Below are 16,518 nucleotides of genomic sequence, written 5' to 3' on the forward strand. Positions count from 1 at the left end.
AAAGGCATTGACCTTTTGGAGAGTCCAGAGGGGCCATAGAGGTGGTCTGGAGCCCCTCTGCTCTGAAGCCAGGGTGGCAGAGTCAGGGGAGTCCAGCCCAAAGAAGAGAAGCTCCAGGGAGACCTTATTGTGACCTGTTGAGACTTGAAGGGTTTTTCTGGGAAAGAAGGAGAGGGACTTTACATGGGCAGACAGTGACAGGACAAGGGGAAATGGCCTTAAGCTGAAGGAGGGCAGGGTTAGATTAGACATCAGGGAGAAATCCTTCCCTGGGAGAGTGGCAGGCCCTGGCACAGGGTGCCCAGAGCAGCTGTGGCTGCCCAAGGCCAGGTTGGACATTGAGGCTTGGAGCACCCTGGGGCAGTGGAAGGTGTCCCTGCCGTGGCAGGGGTGGCATGGGCTTTAATGTCCCTTCCAGCCCAAACCAGTCTGGATTGCAGTATCTCTGTAGGCTCTCCAGAAGGCAGGATCCCCCTCCCCTTAGGGAATAGCTGTGGCTCTGGTCTAAGCTGGCTCTGAGGGTCCCAGCTCTACCCTTATGCTTCAAGGGGCTCCCTTTAGTGACATCTGATGGTGACACTGTAGCATCTCTCCATGCAGCACAAATGATGGAAACTTGGAAACAGAAACCTCGAGCACAAATACAATAAAGTTGCAGTGACAATACCAAAGTGGCATGTTCTGGGAATGTTAAAGCACAGGTGTCTGTACCTGTCACAACACAGGGAATTCAGCAGTGCTCTCAGTGCCCTCCACTGCTGACAGAGGTTTGTCCTTTTCAAGTTTGGGTTTCTTTTTCTCCTTTTAAAATTGCTGACTCTAAAATATTCTCCTTGACATTTTCTCTACACTAGCAGGAGGGGTTTTTGTTGATTCTGGAAGCACTTGAAAACAGGGGAAATTGGCCAAGACATTCAAAAGTTAAATTAAAATCTGACTCTGCAAATAGCCAGTGTCAGTGGTGTGAATAACGTCCCTCTTTGGGAAAAGATGCTGAGGCAAAGGGCAGAATTGGCTGGGACTGAAATGTAGCTTAACACATACAGATAAAATTGATCTAGGGTTTGATAGGGTGATTTCCAAGAGAGATACTGGATATTTGGGTTTAAAATTATTGGTACCAATGGAGAAATGGTTGATGGGTTAAGGTCCGGACATTGCTGAGCTTGCCCTGTGTGGCTGGTGTGAGCTTTGTGAAGCCTTGGCGGTGAGAACAGGATCTACGGGTAGGAAATCTGCAGCCGTCACTGTGGAAAGCTTTAATCACGGGTTATTGTTGGTGTCAGGGCTTTCTGTGTGCTCATATGAATTAAAGAATGTATGATATGTCTAGAATTCCATGAGGGATGTAAACAAGCCTCATGCTCTCTAGAATCTTCTCCTGCTGTGAGATGTCGCTGGTGTTGCTCAGAGCACCCGTGCCAGTTTCCTCTTGAGAAGTGTTCATTTACTGACAGCAAAGCACATGGAATGTGCTGCTGAATTCTGCCTGGTGAAACACTGCTCTCTGCATCTGTGCCCGCATCTTCTGGGGCCAAAGTTTCCACATTCTTGCCTCTTGCAGAGCTGTTGCGGTGGGAGCCTTTCCCCTTTTAGAGCAATGTTGGGTTTTTACTTTTTTTTTCAGTAAAAAGACAAACAAAGCTATTTTCTGTTTCAGAATGCAAGATGGGATATCTCTTGAGAGATTAACCTTCTTTACAGACTTGTTTTTTGTGGTTGAAAGAAGAAACCTATTATCACTAAAATAATATTAAAAAAATCTGCACCTCATTATTTCCTGAAATAAAGCTGCCACAATGAGATTTATTAAGAATTGGCTCGGGGTGAACTGAAGAGAGCTCCATGACCAAAGAGTTTGTGTTTTAGAAAAAAGGCAGGGAGACAATAGGATGGACACAGGGGGAGCAAGAAAAGGGAATTGCTCTGTAATGTTAGCAACAAAGTATGTTCTTTTTGGGAAGGATTCTGAGAAGTGGCTTGGCAGATGTGCAGGAGGATTTAACTCAGCCCCTCTTCACTTGTTCAGTGCTTGGCCCAGTGAGCTCAGTCACAGAAGGCAGAGAGGGGAGAGAGGCACAAAGGTCACGACTGGCATGGCCAGGGGGAATGTAGAGGGCAAGAAGCATGAGCAGGAGAATGTGTCCTGTCCTTTCCCTGCCCTGCTGCTTCCTCGTGTACCTGAGCCCCTGGGGAGCTGCTGGACCCCTGTCCCGCTCCCCCGGCTCCTGCTGTGCCCCCAGCGCCTTGGGAACAGCAGTAAAACTCTTCCTCCACATATCTATGAGAAGAGCTGTGGTTTGGCATTTGGCAGAGTCTCCGGGGTGCAGACAGAGTGCTGAGGCAGCAGTTTTTGTGAGCAGGCTGCTGCCACCTGGGGTGCCAGATCCCTCCGAGCTGTTCTGAGCCTCTGCCCCCTCCTGCACCTCTGGGCGGGGTCATTCTTTTTTTCTCCTTGGCTTTCTGTTTCCCTTCCTTTTTACCTTGGGGCTATCAACAGATTTGTTTCCCGATCTCTGAGGCTGCTTTGAAGACAAATTCTCACCTTTTCGTTACTGCAGGAATGTGAGGAATGAGGCCCCATGGCCACAGCCTCCCACCCAGCTGGGAGCTGTTCCTACACGCTGGGCAGAGCAAGGTGCTGCCCTCCCTGGAGTAGGCTCGGGCCCTTGAGCAGCACAGGGCAGATGGCAGCAGCATGGCCAGCGTGGGGATGGGCTTCCAGGGCAGATCTGAGCATTTCACTCCTCTGAGATTCTCGTTTGTAGTGCCAGTCCTAGAGCTACGGGTCCTGGGCCATCATATAGGGTTTCAGTTTGTTTTAGCAGTTTTCTTGACAATATTAACTTTAGGGGAAGACCCGTGAGTAAGTCAGAGAGGAGAAATTGCTGCACGGCTTTGGGGGCTCCAGGGTGTGTGTTTGGGGAGGAGATAGGGAGCTCCCACCCCACGCAGCTGGTGAGACCCTCAGTGTCACTGTGTTTCCTCTTAAACCTGCGCCTCTCAGAGGTGGACAAGGCAGAAGGTGCATCCAGCTGTCACCCTGGGGACTGTCACTGCCCCTTTCAAATGGCTGCACACCTCTGCCAGGGGGTAGGCACACTGTGCCATTCTCTGGCCAGAGCTGGGGTTTGCATTTAAACCACAGGCAGGATGAGTTTGGGCTGCAGTGGGCCAAGGCATTCCCTTCCTCCTGGGAACAGCTGAGAGCAGGGGATGTCCTAAAGTGCTCTCCCTGTTCGAAGGTGTGAGCACAGTGACACCTGAGAGTGGGTTTGTCCCAAAGCAATGATCCAGTTCTCACCTTCACAGGGCTTTGAACAGACACAGAGGGAAGAACTCCTTTATGCAATCATTGTTCACCCCAGCTGGATGTGGGACTCACACAGCACATTTCATCTAGCTGAATTCCAAGGCAGGATTACCCCTCTGCCAGCCTGGGCACCACCCACAGCTGTGCCTGGCACTGGGGGGGTCCCAGAGCCCCCATCTCACAGCACTGGGGGCAGGGGGCTGGAGGCTGATGTCAGCCTTTTCCTGGTTCTGAACAGCACTCAGGAATACTTTGCTGATGTGCCCTCCCTGCCACCTATGGATGACTGGCAATCCCAACAATCCAGCCAAATACTTCCAAGGATGGTGGACACCCCACATCACCATCTGCCCTAGAGAGACAGGGAATGTCTATCCTAAGCCATCCCAAGAAGATGCTCCAGGGTCTGGAGCCGCTCTGCTCTGGGAGAGCTGGGACAGCTGGAGAAGGCTCCAAGGAACCTTTCAGTACATAAAGGGGATCAATGAAAAAGATGAGGACAGTTTTTAGCAGGACCTGTTGCAAAAGAACAGCAGCCGATGGTTTTGAACTAAAACAGGGGAGATTCAGCCTAGATATAAGGAATAGGTTTTTACAACGAGGGTGCCTGTTGGGAGGGGGGGAGGAGCCCCCAGATGGGAGCTGCACTGACAGGCTGCCTTGCCCATTGCAGAGCACGGTTGGGGAGAGCCGCTGGCTGCAGGGGCAGCTGGTGCAGGCGCTGCTGCGGCACTGCGACGCGCGCGGGGCGGCGCGCTGGGCTCGCCACTGCCACGTGCCCCCCGACATGCTGCCCCACGCCCTGGCCCAGGAGCTGCACCAGCTGCACCTCCAGGACAGGTAAATCCACTGTTTGCTGCCTTTTCCACGCAGGTTGTTTGTCGTACAAACGCTGTATATTTCCTTCAAATTGTCTGCTGTGCTGCATCCTCGGGGACAGAAGTTTGCAAAAGCTTCCTCCGTGTACTTGGATCCTGTTGTGACCCTGCACACACTGCACTTGTTTGTCATAAGCCTGGAAATGTCTGTGAAAAGAGCATTTTAATGCCTGAGTACACAGAAGCTCTGTAAGATGGCTTCATACTGCTGGGGGTTCTTACACCTCCTCTGCCAGATCAACACTGACAACTCTGCCAGTGCAAATACTCCTCTGTTTTACTGAGGTGATTACAGATGTGTCAAAGTTTTGCTGATTTTTTTTTTTTAATGCTGATTATTCTGGGAAGGTCCCACAGATGGCTTTGAACAATTCATATTCAGGGATCCTGGTTGTGTGGATATGCTCTTTCTCCTTGTACAGATCTGCACTTGTTCAAGCACTGTGTCACCTCAGGAAATGCTGCACAAATGTAATCACCCTCAAAACACTTCTCCAGAGGGTCCATGACTTTTCTTGAGCATAGAAAACTCTTGTCTGTCTTGGACATGCTTCTGCTTCTCTCCAAAGCTCTGCTGGAGCTGCCCTCCTCATCCTCCTCCTGAAGCCACAGCAGCCCCCAACCGGGAGCCAGGAGGATTTTCCATGAGGGATAAGCCCACAAAACACAAAGGGGTGATTACAGGTGTGTGGCTGAGCCACAGACTGTGCATCCAGAGATAAAACCCATCACTATATCTCTGTGCTGTGGAAATCCTGTGCTGTGGAGGGAAGGCAGGTGGGGTGTGCTCTGCCCTGTGGAAGGAGCTGGGATGGATGAATAAACGCCTTTGTATTGCAGTTTACTCATCCAGTCATGATACCTGCTGTGGTAGCTGCTATAAAGTCAGCAGAGCCATGGAACCCCATAAAACAGTCTGGCTGCCCTGTCTATTGAGTAACACAGGTTCCCACAGGGAGTTCACACTGCACACAACAAGGTGGCACCAGAATATTAATGACATCATCTGTCTCTGGTCACACCACACGGGGCTCCTGAGCTTTGCAGAAGAGAATATTCCTGGAGAACTGAGGCTGCACACCTTCATTAAATATTTTACACAAATATTGACTTCCCCATGCACACAAACCTGTGAGGAAGAGTGTTTGTGCAGGGAGAGCTGCTCTGCTGCAAAATTGGGTACACAGCCTCCCAAACATAAGGTTTCTAATAGTTTCCCAAATAATGAACCATTTCAAGTCTCTATGGGAAAGAGACTATATGGAAATATGTGATCTGTCCAAGGGAGCTGGATCTTTTTAATTAGTTTACTTTCTTTGTGAAAGAGCTGAGTGTCATGGGGAAAGAGAGGGTCAGGATGAAATATGGGGAGTAAAACTTACCTTCTTGCTCCAATCCAGGATTTCCTCCTGGCTTTGCATGGCCTCAAACTGTTTCATCTGATTCTGTGCAGGGTAGAAGAGGTCACAAAAGCAGAAAATTATGAGGCCAGTAAGAAGAAGGACTATTACCAGATTCCCATTTCCCGGGAAAAAATTCACTTTCTGCAGACATGGGAGGAGACCCTGCAGTGCTGGGAGAAGGTGCTGCAGGTGAGTGTTACCTGGGATTGGCCTGGCAGGTCAGGGAGCTGGAACTCCATGTCAGGCTGAGACACAGAGCTGGATGTGGCCACTGCCATCCACTGCCTACCTCCCCTAGACAAGAACAGCTGCTGCTTTAGGTTGCTCTGGTTTGAGGAATGTGTTAAGGATTGTGCCAGGGAAGGTTCTCATGGGTGATGCAGGTGCTGTGGGAGTTCTCTGTGTCTGTGGCAGGTGGCACAAAGAGCTGCAGGTGCTAGGAAGGAAATGCTCATGTCCTGGACAGACTCTCCAGGCTCCTCTCAAGCACAGGGATGCTCTGGGTGCAGAAAGTGTCTGTGTTGCAGCCTGGGCAGGTCGTTGGTGTGGACATGGAGTGGAAGCCTTCCTTTGGCATGGTGGGGAAGCCCCGTGTTGCCCTCCTGCAACTTGCACTGAAGGATGAGGTGTTCCTGTTGGACCTGCCACAGCTCCTCAAGCAAGCTGAGGCTGAGGGAGAAAAGGAGAAGCTTCCCCACTTCATCCAGATGCTCTATTCAGACACAGCCATCACTAAACTAGGTAACACCCCTCTCTCCTCCCCACCTCGAGGTTTCACACAACCTGTTCTGTCATCTCTGTCATTCCTAGGTCCTCTTCGTGTTGTCATTCCCTAAATGCACTTGACATAGAATGAGCTTTTGTGGCTCCAAGTGTTCAGACACTGCCAGGCCAGGAAGCAGTCACTAGTGTAACTGGGAATGATAAGGATACACAATTCTGTATTTCTATCTGTATTCTGAGAACCACATAAAATCCTTAGCTGGAGGGTCCCCCCAGGATCAGCCAGTGCAGCCCCTGTCCCTGGCCAGACCCCCCAACAATCCCAGCCTGTCCATCCCTGGTGTCCAAACGCTCCTGGAGCTCTGGCAGCCTCGGGGCCGTGCCCATTCCCTGGGGAGCCTGGGCAGTGCCAGCACCTCTGGGGGAGGGAAGAGCCTTGCCCTGAGCTCCAGCCTGAGCCTGGGCAGTGCCAGCACCTCTGGGGGAGGGAAGAGCCTTGCCCTGAGCTCCAGCCTGACTCTGCCTAGACACAGTTCCAGCCATTATATCTCCCCGTTTCAGGTCAGATCAAAGATCCCTGATAACTTGCACTCTCAGACTTGGGATTGTCCTAGTTCTGTACTAATCCCCAACTGACACCCAGCCTTCAGTGATCCTGGTAATTCTGTGGGCAGAGCTGTCTGGGTGTGCTGTCCCTGTCCCAGAGCTGCTGTGCTGGACACCAAAGACCTCTGAATTTCCATACATGGGTTTTGGAGGTTTTTATCAGGAACTGCTAAACCTGGATTTCAAGGGCAAATTCAAAAATGTCTTTCCCAGATTTTACAGAAGGTGATCCTAAACTCAGCATTTTTCATCCTTCTCTCTTCTCCCTTTATATGCAGGAGTGTCTCTTTGGAACAGAAGAGACAGGAGCCATCTTATTCCCCTGTTTGAACAGTCTTCCCACCAATACTTAAAAATATTTTGTCAACATTTTTACTCTGAACTAGAAGAAGCTGCAGTGCATTAACCACGATTTGAGTTTTCTTACCTGTGTGATTTGGGCTTTTCTTCTCTCCAGGTTATGGGATGTCTGGAGACCTCAGCAGCCTTGCAGCCACATGTTCTCCTCTGAAAGACATGGAGAAGCAAATGCGAGGTGTGGTGGATCTTCTTGCAGTGGACAAACAAGTAAGGATAAACACATGGAGATGTGGGAAATGGTGTCTCTTGCATGTGCTGGTGGATAACTATCCTGAATCCACAGCACTGTCTGTCAGCATCATTTCCTCCTGACGGTTTGAGGTGTTGGGATTCTGTAAAGGGAGACAGAAGAATTTTGTTTTTATCAACTAAAAAGTTAAAGCTTATGATACTGAAAGCTTTTGCATAGCCTTTATAAAGACTCTGAAAAGCTCTTGGAGACTCAACTCCATTCAGCCATGACAAGGTTTCTGAGCACAAGTTGCACTTAGGAAGAGGAAGTTCTTGTAGAAATTCTGCTACTCCAAGGCCATGCATTATTGAAGCACATATGATGGAGTTAATGATTTGCACAGAACCCTGATGTTACTAGGAGGGCTGGAGTTCCTGGTGGGTTCAGCACAGGAATTTCTGGTCAGCTGAAGCACAGCTGTCCCTGGGTTTGCACACAGGAGCTTTCAGCAGTCTGTGAAAATGTTCAGCACAACCATTTTAATGGGCAAAATGTACAGAGTGTGTTTGAGCTGTGGGTTGAGGTGAAGCAGATCTTTGGGATTGATAGCTTAACCTGGGAAGTGCTGCAGGGGCTGACATAGCTGCCAACAGCCCACAGTTTAAGCTGAGAAATGGCAGCTGTAGGGAGGGCTGCCCAGGCTGTCACAGGAATGCCTTTTCCCACCGGGACTAGGAGGAAAAAAGTGCTGAACTGCCACTGCTGGTCCTTTACTGAGTGGATGCCCAGCAGCCTCCAGCATTGATGAGCACTCTGCAGAGCCCCAAGGAGCTTCATCCCAGCCCTGCTGCTCTGGTGCAGGGCTGTACAAGAGTGCCCTGTTTTACTTTCCTTGGCTGTGGAAGAGATTTCTCTCCAGCAAGTGTGTTTGTTAAACAAATAACCTGACGCCACATTTATCTCGTGCCATCCCAGTCCTTGTCTGAGGGCTGGGGTTCAATGTGCCAGGCACGAGATGGATGTGATAGGGCTGTGCCTGGCCCCAGCAGCTGGAGCAGGAGGTGCTTTGGGAGCTGCTTCATAACCAGGTGGTTTCTGTCTTTCTGTTTCCATCAGCTGCAGTGGGGGCCGGCTGGCCGGAAGGTCGATGGACTGTCCCCAGAGCACAGCCACGAGGAGAGAGGGGCCAGGCAGCCGGAGAAGGGGCTCAGCCTCCTGGTGCAGCATGTGCTGGGGAAGCCTCTGGATAAAACAGAGCAGCTGTCAAACTGGGAGAAGCGGCCACTCCGGGAAGAGCAGATCCTCTATGCAGGTCTGGCCCTGGCTGGGTGCTGCAGGTGCCCAGGGCAGGCTGTGTTTGGCTGCTCTGTCCCCAGGAAAGTCATTAAGTATGAGAGGAAGAAAATGGCTTTGCAGATTAGTTCCTGTTCAGAGGAGCCAGCACATGTTTTGTTTGTCCTTTTGAGGACATGACTTTAATGGTTGAAGTTTAAACTGTCCAGTGATTCATTATTTCCCTTATGAAGGAATTCCTGTGCTTTGCAGATTCTGTGTGATGAAACACCACCTCAGTGGAAACTCCTCTCAGTAACTGAAGGGAGGAAAGTCCACTTCCTTCTGCCTCATTTCACAGCCTTCCTGGGAAACAAATGCTGTGTTCATTTGTCACAGTGAGGTGCTTGTTAGAGCTGGATTTGAAATGGGCAGATGTGGTGTCAGAAACTGCAGCACAGACTCAGGGCTATTGGAGGGACCCACAGAGTTTATTGGTGATTGCCCCAGAGTCAGAAGTCTGTGTCTAAGTCTTTTCCTGGTGCATCAAAGGACAGTCCGCTGATGCAAACCAGCCTTTGTTAAATTCGACTATCCTTGAAGCTGACACAGTTCCCACAAAAGTTAATCACTGGGACTTGTCAGACTGGCTGGGAGAGTTCTCCTGTTGCCATTGCAGGGAGCAGCAGCACAGGCAGTGAGTGTGGGCAGGTGATTGCAAACAGCTTGGGCAGTACCTGCCCAGATATTGCATCTCCTGGGGAAGTTCCCTTCCTGTCAGGAGGGGTGATAAGGAGCTGTGGGCAGGCTCAGGGACAATGGTGAGGAACAGGGGCTGGTTGCAGCTACCTGCTGGTGGTTGGAAGAGCCACATTGCAGTTTGCATTGGGTTATTGGCTTAGAGTGAGGATGGCAGAGCCTCCTTTTAGGCACTCCTGCCTTGACCCCCTGTGACTATGGGTTCAGCTGTGATGCTCAGTGAGTCAGTCCTGGAGCTGAGGGTATGACCTGAGGGAGTTGCAGCTTCACAGTTGTTCACAGTGGCTTTTACAAAGGTGGGGGCTCTTCCTTGCCTCAGGAAATTCTCTGGTTTACTTTTGAATGAGCTTCATATAAGCTGAGGCTCACATTCTCTTTCCTGCAGCCTCAGATGCCTACTGCTTGCTGGAGATCTACGAGAGGCTCTGTAAGGACCCCGAGAGCTTCGGTCTGGGTTCCGACCTGACAGATAGTCTGATGGGTAAACAGAGCAAAAAACCCAGGGCAAAGAAGCAGCTGAATAAACAAGAAGCACCATCACCTTCTGGACAGGTTTGTAAACATCTTCAAAGAGCTTCTTGCTGCTCAGGACCCCTGCAAATCACACATTGCTGCTCTCAGTCACACCATTCACTGTGCACGGCTGTTCTCAGGACACTTGCAGCAAACATTCTCCTCAGCCCTCCCTCCCAGGATGCTGTGCTCTCTCCTTGGCCTGCCTGGGTCCAGCTTGCCCTGCACTTTGAGGTTCACTTGTCTTTGCACAGTATGGGTGCAGAGCAGTGTGCTAAACCCAGTGAGCCTTGCTTCTGGAAATGTTCCTTCCACATTTTGGGTCTGGATTCTGTGGCCAAGGTTTCAAAGCTCTTACTTCCTTACTTTTGCTTTTTACTGAATTTCCACACCTTGCTTTCACACTGGGAATATCTCCTTTATTGTGTCTGGAGCAGAAGTCTGCAAAGTTAAAAGCAAATGATCCATCAAAAATGCCTTTCTGCTGAAGGCTTGTCTCTGCCTCCCTGCCCACCACCACATTCCATTAGAGGCCTCTCCCAGAAGTCTGTGTTGTGGCAGAGCCTTAGAACTCCACCAGGGCTGTGCGACTCTGATTAAGTATCTTGGAATGTGACTGGTGCCTCTCAATAATAAAGTTTTACATTTAAAATGGAACCATTCAGTGGTTTATGCACCTTTGGAAACCTTGGCACGATCTCATTTTGTTATTGCCTGAGAAGACTCACCATGTGTGTCTGTGTATTCTAAGGAGCCCCGAGTGTGAGTGGGGCCCCAGAAGTCAGTACCCCTTCCATGGCTGGGCTGAGATGCTGCTGACTGTGTCCACCTGTGTGTAAATCTGCAGCATCCCTTGGCCTTCAGCAGGCAGGGAAACATGGAGCTTCTCCCTGAGCACTGCATTCATGGGAATGTTGTGTGGTACAGCAGAGCTGGGTGGCTGCTCATGAGGAGGGAAGAGTGAGCACTTCAGGCTTCAACCACCTTGGAAACCCACAGGTCATCTTTGTGTTCTGTGCAATCAGATTCATCAGCCGAGAGGCAGTTGGTAAAATCTGGACTGGGACACCAAAAAAAAGCAGACTTCTGACTGCATCCTGCAGGACTGCAAGCTCTCTTTCCCACTGTTTCCTGGTCCACTATCTGAAGTGGGGCTAATGACTATTCTCCTTTATGAGCTTTTTGCTTTCTGCTGGCATGAAACATGAGAAAAAAGCTCTGTATGACAATACTGGCCACTGGATAAACACTGGCTGAGAGCCAGCTGCAGCTCCTGCACATCTGTTTGAACAGCAGCAGCAGCCAGGGGTAGTCTCTCCAACTGCCTCAGGTTCAGGGGGCAGCTCCATCCCTTGTCACTGTGCTCTGGTGTCACAGCTGCACCCACCAGGGTCCTGCAGGAGCTGGTTACAGCCCAGTCTGCCCAGTCCTTCAGAGCCCTGGGTGCAGGGACCAGCTGTTGGGAGCTGAAGGATCACAGCAGTGTTGCTCCTGAATCTGAGCTGGTTCCCATGGACAGCCCAGGTGGAGCTGCCTGGTGTGCCACAGCATTCCCAGCTTGGGGCCAGCTCCTGCAGAGCTGATCTGCAGTGCTGGCTCCCTGCATAGCTGCTGGCAGTGTCCTTCAGTCATCCCAGCTGATTCAAGTTCCCGGAGTCAAAAGCTAGACATGGGAAGTTCCTTAATAACTTCCCTTCTGATTGAATTTAGCTATTGTACTTTTGGGAGCCTCCCAAAGCCAAAGTCCTCCAAGTGCAGGAACTCCCCCAGCAGCAGACATTTGAAATAAAACAAACAGAATTCAGGCACTGCCTATTTTTAACCTTCCAAAGATAACAGAGTTGACATGGTTGCTTTGTCTACCTGTTTGTCCCTCTGTCTGTCCTGAATCCTAGCTTTGGCACATGTTTATTAATTGCAGACTAATTTCAGGGAATAGCAGCCTTGACTGTATTTCTGTGACTTCTTGAAGATGAATGTCTGTGCAGAGCACTGGAGGCCAGGCTGGCACTTCTCCAGGGAAAGGCTACAGGCCCCTGGATCAGGTGGCCAGCTGGTCAGGGAGAGAATGGCAAATTCAGAATTAGCCCCAGCATGTTCTGCCCCTTGCCCAGGTGGTGATGGCAGTGTGGACAGGATGGGAAGGAGGATCTGGAGGTGCTGCAGAGCCTGGGGAAGTGGTGACACCAGTGGAAGGAGGCAGTTGGATGTGCTGTGGTGACCAAAACAAATGCAGGGAGGAAAAACACAAATGTGCTGGGAATCAGCCTTCTGCTCTTTATGGATCTCCTGCCTTTCTCTAGGAATGCCAAGGACCCAGAACAGAGCCCTCGGGCCCCCCTGCCCCCATCTCCCCCCGGGAGTTCAGTGTGGTGTGTGACAACATGCTGCAGGGCCTGGGGCGCTACCTGCGCTGCCTGGGCGTGGATGTCCGGCTGCTGGACAATGGGGACGACCACAGGAAAGCTGCTGAGGTGAGTTCACAGCTCCCATCTCCATGGGGACATGATGGGGCTTACTGGGAAGTTGGCCTGCTGCTCAGGCTGCAGGAGCTGCCCTGTGGGTCTCTCCTTCCATCCCTGTGCTGAGTCCCAGCTCTTTGGGTCACCCTGAGCTCTGGCAGCTGGAACCAGCTGGTCTCTGCAGTGGTTTGTGGCCTTGGTTCTCCACTTCCAGGAGAGAGGAGTGGAGCAGAGACTGCTATGATCTCACTCTTACATGTGTCTGTGTTTTTGGCAGCTGGGGCAGCTTGACTCATGACAAGAACACCAGCTGAGGGTAAAGATCATAGAACCACAAAATGGTTTGGTTTGGTTTGGCTTGGCTTGGAAAGGACCTTAAAAATCATCTCCAACCCCCAAAGATGTGACCAAGTGTCTTTGGGGACACTGTGTGTTTGCAAAAACAGTAAAAAGGAACAAGCATTCACTTATATTTCTAATGCACTCCAGTTTGGGCTTACAGGGAAGGTGAGTGTGTACACTCACTTACAGGTGTACAGGTGAGTTGGATAGAGCCATAATCTGAAGACAGCTGTTCAATACAGAAGGGAGAATGTCCTTAATCAATGGCCATGTAACATCCTGGCTGACCTTGTGAGAGAACCTAAACGTGATCAGCCACAACTTGCAGTGATATTTGGGAAAGAGGGGACCATGGGTATTGCCCTGGGCACCCATAACAACTCTGCCCCTCTGCCTATCAGGTGAGAGACAAATGCTGCTTCATTTCAGGCACATTTCTGTCCCAGGAGTGCAGATCACAGAATCACTGAATCCCCTGAGCTGGAAGGGATCAAGGATCATCAATCCAGCTCCTGTCCCTGGCCAGACCCCCAACAATCCCAGCCTGTCCATCCCTGGTGTCCAAACGCTCCTGGAGCTCTGGCAGCCTCGGGGCCGTGCCCATTCCCTGGGGAGCCTGGGCAGTGCCAGCACCTCTGGGGGAGGGAAGAGCCTTGCCCTGAGCTCCAGCCTGAGCCTGGGCAGTGCCAGCACCTCTGGGGGAGGCAAGAGCCTTGCCCTGAGCTCCAGCCTGAGCCTGGGCAGTGCCAGCACCTCTGGGGGAGGGAAGAGCCTTGCCCTGAGCTCCAGCCTGAGCCTGCCCTGACACAACTTTTTGTCATTCCCTCAGGTTCTGTCCCTGGTCACCACAGAGAACTGATCAGTGTCTGTCCCTCCTCTTCCCCTCAGGAGGAGGTTGTAGACCTCTCTCCTCAGTCTCATTTTCTCCAGGCTGAACATACCAAGTGTCCTCAGCCATTTCTCATACAGCTTCCCGTCAAGGCCCTTCACCATCTATCATTGCCCTCCTTTGGACACTCTCTAATGGCCTTATGTCTTTCTTATATTGTGGTATCTAAAACTGCACTCAGGGCTCTAGGTGAGGCCATCCTGACCCAGAGCTGAGCTGGACTATCCCCTCCCTTGACCAGGTCAGCCTGGGATGCTGGGCCTGATGCTCCCAGGACACAGATGTCCCTGCTGGCTCCAGAGCACTGCTGACTCACATTCAACTTTCTGTCAACCAGCATCCCCACGTCCCCTCCCATGGTGCTGCTCTCCAGCATCTTCTTCCCCAGTCCGTTTGTATATCAGGGTTGCCCCATTCCAAGTGCAGAATCTGGCATTTTCCATTGTTGAACTTCATCTGGTTGGTGATTGCCAAGTTCTCTAAATTGTCCAGGTCTCCCAGAGGGTCTCCCTGCCTTCGAGGGAGTCAACAGAGATATCCAGCCCACATAGTGTGTGCTGTCAAATGTGCATGGAGCACCCGGCCTGGTGTGCAGGATGTTTCCTCTTCAGATGTCTGCTTGGCCTGAATCCGGGGCAGGCTCTAACTTCTGCAGAAATAATTAATATCTCCTCCCTGCCAAACCTGCACAAGTTATTTAAACAAACTGGTTCTCAGTGCCTCCCTCCAGAGCCCTGTCTCCACTTCTCATCCCCATCCCTTATCGTGCTATGGACAGGATGTTTGACATTGCTTTCTCTATGGTGACCGGACAAACATCCTTTCACTATCAAAAGCCCTTGGAGTGTTACTGTACTGCAGAGCCTTTGATCTGGGCTTGGATAATCAAAGATAAAAACAGACTCCTCCCACCCTGTTTTATATTTGGCTGGTCCTGATTGAATCAAAGTTGAATGTTGACCCCACTATGCCCAAAAACTTGGGAATGTCATTGCAAAGGCCAGCAGAGGGTTTGGATCCTGGTCACTGAGTACAAGACAGACGGTTTGGGTGTTGTCCCAGCACAGCCTCAGACTGGTGTCACTAGCAACACTTAAGAGTGTACAGCATTAGTGTTTACTCTTCATTAAAGTCTTTTCTCTCCAATGATTTATCAGTCATGCTACACTTCTTGTTCCAAGAGCTGCTGCAACACCTAGCATTTACTCTTTATTGTTCTCGTTCGTTTTCTTTGTTACAGTGGCTTCAGGTGTTGGTGGGCAGATGGGTCTGGTCCTTCACCCTCTGTTATTTGGGATCAAGCTTAAAAGCCTGAGAACTTCCTCCACTGTGCTTTGGCAGTTATGGATTTTATTTATTTTTTTTACTTAGGCTAGCACATGTGGCAGGAATTGGTTTGGCAACCCCCATTCCCATGGATGTGAAACCCGTGTCCTGTGTTCTGCTTTGTGCTGTGCTGTTGCTATTGACTAAATATTTTATCTTGGACTTGTCACAGCAAGTTTATCATGCCAGATCTGCACATGTGTCAGTGCAGGGCTCTGGCACCATGATCCACTGGATCCCCTCTGGCTGACCAGATTTAATGGTGGAATTGGCAGTGCTGGGTTAATGGTTGGACTCGATGACCTGGGAGGTCTTTCCCAGCCTAAATGATTCTGTGCATCTGCTTGTCTGCTGTGAGATGCTACCAGCTTGCAGTCTGTGATTTAATGATATCATTTAATTAGGCCTTGACTGGAGAAGTGACTGATTAAAGTTGCCTGTCATAAGTGCAGATATGGAAAATCATTAAAAATGGAAAAACAGTGGAAATTCATACTGAAAATGTCTCTGGTTAAATCTCTCCTTGTGTGAAAAGCAAAGAACTCACAGGCTGTTCTTACAGAAGCATTTTAGCTCCTGTCCAGGAGCAGCAGCCTCTCAGAAGGGCAGCAGGAGTGGTTTCATTAAGCCCTCTCACTTGGAGGGGTGGCTGTGCTGTTTTTCCCATATTACCATGCTGTCCTACCTGCTAGCACGTACACACATGTGGCACAGCAGGTCTGCAGCTGGAAATGGAATTAGTTCCAGATGTTCTAGACAAGCTCCTTTACCTGACATTATTTGCAACCTGTACACTGAGAGCTGGTGGGACCCACCATGTGCTGTCCCAGACATGTCCTGGCCTGGCAGCTCTGCTCAGTCCTGCACCTTGGGCAGGGCCTTTGCACACCTTGGGGCAGTGACCCAGACTGGCCCAAGCCTGGCTCTCTGCTGTGTGGCCTCTCTGAAAAAGGGCTGTGTGCATCCAGCCATTCCTCCCCAGGGATTCTGACTCCATGCAATCCATGGGGTAAAGAATGTAGAGATTCCATCTCTGGGATGCAGCAGGTTCTGTGTATGCAGGTGCTGCTTTTGGGTAATCCACCCTTTGCCTTTGCACTTAGTCTTATAAGCAACATGTTGTTTGCAATTAATACAAATTTTTTTACATAAAATTGTGCCCCTTGCCTGTTGTGTTCCTATCCAGGTCTTTCATGCCCTATCCCTGGAAAATTCCAGGTCAAGTTGAATGGAGGCTCTGAGCAGCCTGACCTAGCTGAAGATGTCCCTGCTCACTGCAGGAGAGTTGGAACAGGATGACCTTTTAAAATCCCTTCTAAGCCAAACTATTCTATGATTTCATCTTGTGTTCTGCAGACTTCTCTATGCAGAGAATCTTAAACCTATCTTCTGAATTTTCCAGATAATTGGAAGGGGATGGAAAAGTGGATGTCCCTATTTTCTCTGCAGTTCTGCAGAATCAGGCAAAGCAGTGGGATCCTTCTCACACCAACCTTATAG

General features: G+C 50.4%; 1 protein-coding gene across 4 annotated transcripts in view; it reads left to right on the forward strand.

The window, feature by feature from the left end:
* The window catches only part of EXD3 (exonuclease 3'-5' domain containing 3), a 252,914-nt gene that overhangs the window by 114,124 nt on the left and 122,272 nt on the right, over positions 1-16,518 (forward strand). For all 4 annotated transcript variants that reach the window (XM_079324085.1, XM_079324083.1, XM_079324084.1 and 1 more), the window contains 7 exons: positions 3,987-4,153; positions 5,645-5,783; positions 6,122-6,335; positions 7,381-7,490; positions 8,572-8,767; positions 9,872-10,038; positions 12,303-12,473. In XM_079324085.1, coding sequence (XP_079180211.1) covers positions 3,987-4,153; positions 5,645-5,783; positions 6,122-6,335; positions 7,381-7,490; positions 8,572-8,767; positions 9,872-10,038; positions 12,303-12,473 — 1,164 coding nt within the window. The remainder of the gene's footprint in view (positions 1-3,986; positions 4,154-5,644; positions 5,784-6,121; positions 6,336-7,380; positions 7,491-8,571; positions 8,768-9,871; positions 10,039-12,302; positions 12,474-16,518) is intronic.

The sequence above is a fragment of the Erithacus rubecula genome (assembly GCF_903797595.1).
Source record: "Erithacus rubecula genome assembly, chromosome: 21".
Classification (NCBI taxonomy): domain Eukaryota; kingdom Metazoa; phylum Chordata; class Aves; order Passeriformes; family Muscicapidae; genus Erithacus; species Erithacus rubecula.